At 52.8% G+C, this 5,510-nt stretch overlaps 1 protein-coding gene across 1 annotated transcript; it reads right to left on the bottom strand.

Annotated features, from left to right (window-relative positions):
• Positions 1-666: 666 nt before the first annotated feature.
• RPS15 (ribosomal protein S15) lies at positions 667-3,700 on the bottom strand. The gene is made up of 4 exons (XM_069101990.1): positions 3,544-3,700; positions 3,079-3,164; positions 1,887-2,121; positions 667-820 (listed from the first exon to the last, which is right to left on the bottom strand). The coding sequence occupies exons 1-4, from the start codon at positions 3,655-3,657 to the stop codon at positions 707-709; spliced, it is 549 nt and encodes a 182-aa protein (XP_068958091.1). The 5' UTR covers positions 3,658-3,700; the 3' UTR covers positions 667-706.
• Between the last annotated feature and the right edge of the window lie 1,810 nt (positions 3,701-5,510).

Below are 5,510 nucleotides of genomic sequence, written 5' to 3' on the forward strand. Positions count from 1 at the left end.
AGTCCTCTTATAATCTTTATACACTGATTAGACTGTAAACTCAGTGAGGTCTGGGTGGCTGTTTTCAGTTTCATAAAGAGCACCAAGTATGATAATTGGAATCTGGTAAACAGGTTAATTCAATCAAACAAGTCTTAATCAGGTCTATTCTTTCCCTGTTGTTCCTTGAGACAGGTTTCTAGACACCTCATCCTAACAAATGGCTGTGAACAAAATCTAACTACTCGCTTTGGCCTACACCAAGCCCTCTCACCTTCCAGTTAATAACCCCAGCGAAGGTTCATTTCTACCTCTCTGTTGTCCCCAAGTAGCCCCTCACTCGAGTCACCAGCAGATATTAGGTTGGCAGAATCAGAAAATCACAGTTCAGCCCTGTGAATTAATGAAGATGAATAATTAACCCAACAGCTGCTATCCTGGGCATCCCCGTGGGGCTGATTAGAGAAGGGGAAATGCTGCCTTCAGCTAGACTAATCTCTAGGGGGCAGGCCTTGAAGCCAACATAGCCTGGGAGATTATACAAACAGAATCAAAGCTGGGAAACTGGGTCATGGACAAGGAGGGATGCAATGAGTACTCTGAGCAACTTTTCCTGACAAAACCCCCTTCCTCTCAGGGTCACAGCCTCCCACCCTACACAGGCCAGGCGCCAGAAAATAACACACATTCACTAAGAATCTTCTTGTTTTTATTGTTGGGATCTGGGTTACTTGAGAGGGATGAAACGAGAAGAGTGGGTGGCTCCAATACCAGGTCGGCCATGTTTCACAGGCTTGTAGGTGATAGAGAATTCGCCCAGATAGTGTCCAATCATCTCAGGCTGCAAGAAAGATGGATGGTTCACGGTTTACAAGCAAGCTGCTGTGAAGGAAGGAAGGTACCTCACTCTGCCCAGGGTTACTATCTCTTATCACAAAGGCCAAGAAAGTCTGAGAATAATGAGCTCCAAAGAGTCATAGCTCAAGGGACAGAAAGGTCATTTACTCTGGTCCTTTCATTTTATAGCTGAACAAACTGGTGGACCACAAACAAAAGTTGTGACTTGTGAGGCACACTTGAACAACATGGGATGTGGAGTCTAGAGACCTGGATTCCAATCTTGGAGCTACCATTTGTGACTTAAATGCCCTATAAGGCATGTTACTATTACTGTTGTACAGGAAGTAGCCAGGCTGTCACCGAAGCCCAGGGCCTGGCATCCAAGTCCAGTTCTCTAAAATAAGCTGCCACAATTTGGGCTTATGCCTGTCGTTGACTGAAACTGTCTCCTGCTTTGCTCTGTATCACTCCTAGCCTCTTTATCATGAGGCTGCCTGTCTCCTCCCTGAACAGCCCTTAGCAGCTGTACTAAGCAACATCTTCGAAAGCCCAATTGTTCCACGGCCAAAGCACTCTGTGATGCCCTCACAGGAATGAGGGGTGGCCTTGAGCACCCAACTCTCTCATCTCAGAAATAATGACCTGAGAGGCAGTGTGGTTTAGTTAGTACTGAACATGAGTAAAGAAGACTTGAATATCCATATTTATTTAGCAAATAACAGTGCTTGGCACACAGTAAGTGCTTACCATTTACTGGCATTTCTCAGACACTTGCTAGCAGCTGTGGCCCTAAGCAAGTCATCTATTCTTATCTGAACAATGAAGGGAATGGATTTGACCCCACCTCCAAGCTCCCTTCTGCCTCTAAATCTGACATGTTTAGGGTCATACATGGGAATAATTGGGGCTAGGAATAAACAACCAGGTTCTTGACTCCAAATCCTTTTTCCCCCCCTCCAGTATCACTTTATTGTTTTCAACAGTAGAGTCCTAACATCTCCTAACTTCCAGAAGACCTGGTAAGACACAGGGACAAGACATAGGTAAGAGGCTGGGTCAGTCCTTACCTTAATTTCTACCTGATTGAAGGTCTTGCCATTATAGACGCCCACCATACTTCCCACCATCTCAGGCAGGATAATCATGTCTCGAAGATGTGTCTTCACTACCTCAGGCTTTTCCATTGGGGGGGCCTCCTTCTTGGCCTTCCTCAGGCGCTTCAGGAGGGAATGCTGTTTGCGCCTCAGACCCCTGTTGAGTCGCCGTCGCTGTCGAGCGCTGTACAGCTGCATGAGCTGTTCACTGCAGGACAATGGGAGAAAGAAGACAGATGCTCAGAGGTTGGGAATATCAACAGGGTCTATTTCATTTTTATTTTGGGAGGTGTGAAGAACAAGACTAAGATCAGACAACCATTTCTGGTGCTAGACTTAGAATCGGGAAGATCAAGTTAGATCGTGCCTCAGATACCTGGAGAATTGGGATAATAGCATGCAAGGTCATTGTAAGGAGCAAATAAGAGAACACATATACACAGAAAGTGCCCTAACTCAGAAGGCTTCTCTCTTCTTCCTTAGCCACACACAGAACTCCCAAACATTTCAAAATTTGGTTTAGATCTATCTGCCTAGGGCACGAGGATCTTTCTTGTGCATCAAAGCTTTGGCTCTGAGCAGAAACTGCCAGGAATCAGTGGTATGGAAGCAACTGGCCCAGTAAGACCAGGAGCATCCTTCTCTAGATCTCCAGAATTAGAGCCCCCTACCCCTGAGGGTCAGGTAAGTACTGGTTAAGAACAAACCAGGGGAGCAACCTCAGACCAGAGATCCAAGTGCAAATCCGACATTCCCCTGAGGAAAGCACTTTCCCAGCCTCCGGGGCAGCAGGGCTCTTTCTCTGTACTTGGTCAAAGGTTGAAAGCCCTGGAAAAATGGGGGCGAAGCAAATCCGAAGAGACGTGGGGAAACGGAATCGAGTGCGTTAACGAGACCCAAACTCCCAGACCCAATCCCACTGCCCTGCTGGCTCAGAACAGAAGTCGCCTTTTTCTCCAGGAGGGCAAAGCCACATTCTGGACAAAATGATGCCGTAACCACAGGGGAGCGGGAGCTCCCTCCCCCACCCAGGCCGAACCGCGGGAGTACGGCCTGCACCCAACCAATCTCCCCTAGGGGCTAGCTAGCCTGGGCCCGGAAGAGCCCGGGGACACCAAGGACTCGGGTGGGGGTTGGAGGAGCCCCGGGACGACCCTCTCCTTACTAGGACATGTCCAGCAACTGATCCAGGTCCACGCCGCGGTAGGTGAACTTCCGGAAGGTTCGCTTCTTCTTCTGCTCCACTTCCGCCTGTTAAGAGCCGGGGATCCCGGTGAGACTCGCTGAGAACCCCACGGGACTTGCCCCTGGGCTGGGGAGGGTCCCCCTGGAGGACTCCCGGGGCCGCTCCTCGGCCCCCCGCCCCGCGCAAACAACAGGGCCGCGCCGCGCAGGGCCTCGAGGGGGTACCAGGCCCCGCGCCGCGACACCCCCTCCCCCGGCCCGGGACCCCACGGGGCCTCCGGCCCGACCCTGACCGCCCCTCAATATACGTCAGCTGAGAAGCCCAGGGGGGGGCCTCCTAGGGGAACCAAAGTCTCCTGGCCCGGCTGAGCCACCTCAACTGCAGATGGGGATGGATACAAAATACCCGCCGGGTATCCCCGGGCCTTTCAGCGCCAGCACCTACCATCTTGTCTGCTGTCAGGAAAAGACCGCTCCCGATTGCGCAGGCGCAGATATCGCGCGACGGCACCCTACGCCGGCGCGCTCCGGCACCGCCCCACGCTAGCGCTGCACTCATGCCCCGCCCCTTCCGTTCCTCATTGGTGAGCTGGGAGCGCGCCCTCTCCTGGCCAGGAGGCGCAAAGCAGAACGTAGGGTTGTTTTTCCAACGTGCAGCAGGCGTGTGCTAAGGGGCTTTGGAAAGACCCAGGGGAAGGGTGTGAGTTGACTTGTGAGGCTACGGGTTCGGTTGGCAGACCAGCGGGTTCGAATCCTTCCCTTGACGCTTGGGGCTACCAGTATAGAACCTATGAGGTCGAACCCCTGGGGACATAAAGCCTAACTTGTCCCAAGCAAGTCTCTTTCCCTTTCCTGGGGCTGAGCTGTACACGTACGAGACGTCCAAAGTCCCTCCCAGGTTTCTGGGTTCTGAAGCCCTCCCCGTCTGCCCTCTCCCTCCAGGTCTGATAGTCCCCGCTGTCTCCGTGTCCCTCCCAACGCCGGCTCCCAGGGTTCTGGGTTCTAAGGCCCTCCCCGTCTGCCCTCTCCCTCCAGGTCTGATAGTCCCCGCTGTCTCCGTGTCCCTCCCAACGCCGGCTCCCAGGGTTCTGGGTTCTAAGGCCCTCCCCATTCTGCTTCCTCCATGCCACCCCAGGTCTGACAGTCCCCGTTACGTGTTCCTTTCAGCCCCGGCTCCCAGGGTTCTGGGTTCTGAGGTCCTCCCCGTCAGCCCCCTCCCTCCAGGTCTCATAGTCCCAGCTCTGTGTCCCTCCCAGCTCTGACGTTCCCCGTTCTAAGAGCCCGTCCCACGCCCAGCCTTGGACAGGTGCCTTTATTGTGCAGCTCAGAGCTGGGAGCTCAGGTCACCTGGGTTCTCTCTTAACATCTGCTGCTGCTGCCGGGTGGCGAAGGCAGGTGGCGGAGGAAGGAGCATATGTGTGAAAGTCTCTCGGGGAGCTCGGCAGCCCCAAGAAGGAGGGGATCCAGAAACAGCCTTTCAGGTCTCCGGGGTGCCTTCCTTCCTCAGGAGGCCCCAGCCCACAAACAAGCAGGTCGGGGGGGCGGGAGGGGGAGACACAGGTGGTTCTGATTAGAACCTGGGTCTCTTGGTGGTCCCTGACCTGGGCACTAAGAGACCGGACTAGACTCCCATAACCTGATCTCCCAGAATTACATTGTCGGAGTTGAAAAGAGCCTTACTAGCTAGTCCAAGCCTTCTTAACCTGGAGCAGGTGAACTTGTTTTTTAACCTTCTGATAATCATTTCAATGTAATTGGCTTCCTCTTATTTTAGGTACTTAAAAACGTGAGAAGGAGATTGCCAACATTGGTTTCAGGAGGCTGCTAGGGGGGTTCTGACGGAAATAAGGTGAAGAACCCCTGATCTAATTCACCCCTGTTGGTTTTGAGGTAATCAGGGTTAAGTGACTTACCCAGGGTAACACAACCACTAAGTGTCCAAAGGCAGATTTTAATTTAAGTCCTCCTGACTCCAGGGCTGGCCTTTATCCTCTGCACCATCCCCAATTCTATTTTACAGGTAGGGAACCGGTGCAGCTATTGGAAATGACTTGGCCAATGGATGTCTAGTCCATGGCTAGGGGGTGGGGTGGGAAGGAAGACACACTGGTGATTGGGCGGGGGAGAGGGGGGGGGGGGAGGGCTCAGTTGTTTCCTTGTCCTCCTATCCTCAAAACTTGCCCTTTGGGATGTAGAAACCAGAGCCCTGCCAGGGCCACCTCTCTCCAGTCATTCTTCCCCTCCCCAGAATTCCTTCATCAATTGAGAGGCAAGTGGAGAGCCAAGCCTAGCTTTTCTTGTTCGTGGACTCTGCAGTTGTGTTCTGTGGTAGGGGAGAAAAAATTCTGGCCTGAAAAGGACACCAGGGACCTTGTCCTCTGTCACTATGTGATTAAGAGACCCTCGTGTTGC

The sequence above is a fragment of the Petaurus breviceps genome, unplaced genomic scaffold (assembly GCF_028583685.1).
Source record: "Petaurus breviceps papuanus isolate PSGF00001 unplaced genomic scaffold, PetGlider_PUasm1.0 523, whole genome shotgun sequence".
In the NCBI taxonomy this organism is placed as follows: domain Eukaryota; kingdom Metazoa; phylum Chordata; class Mammalia; order Diprotodontia; family Petauridae; genus Petaurus; species Petaurus breviceps.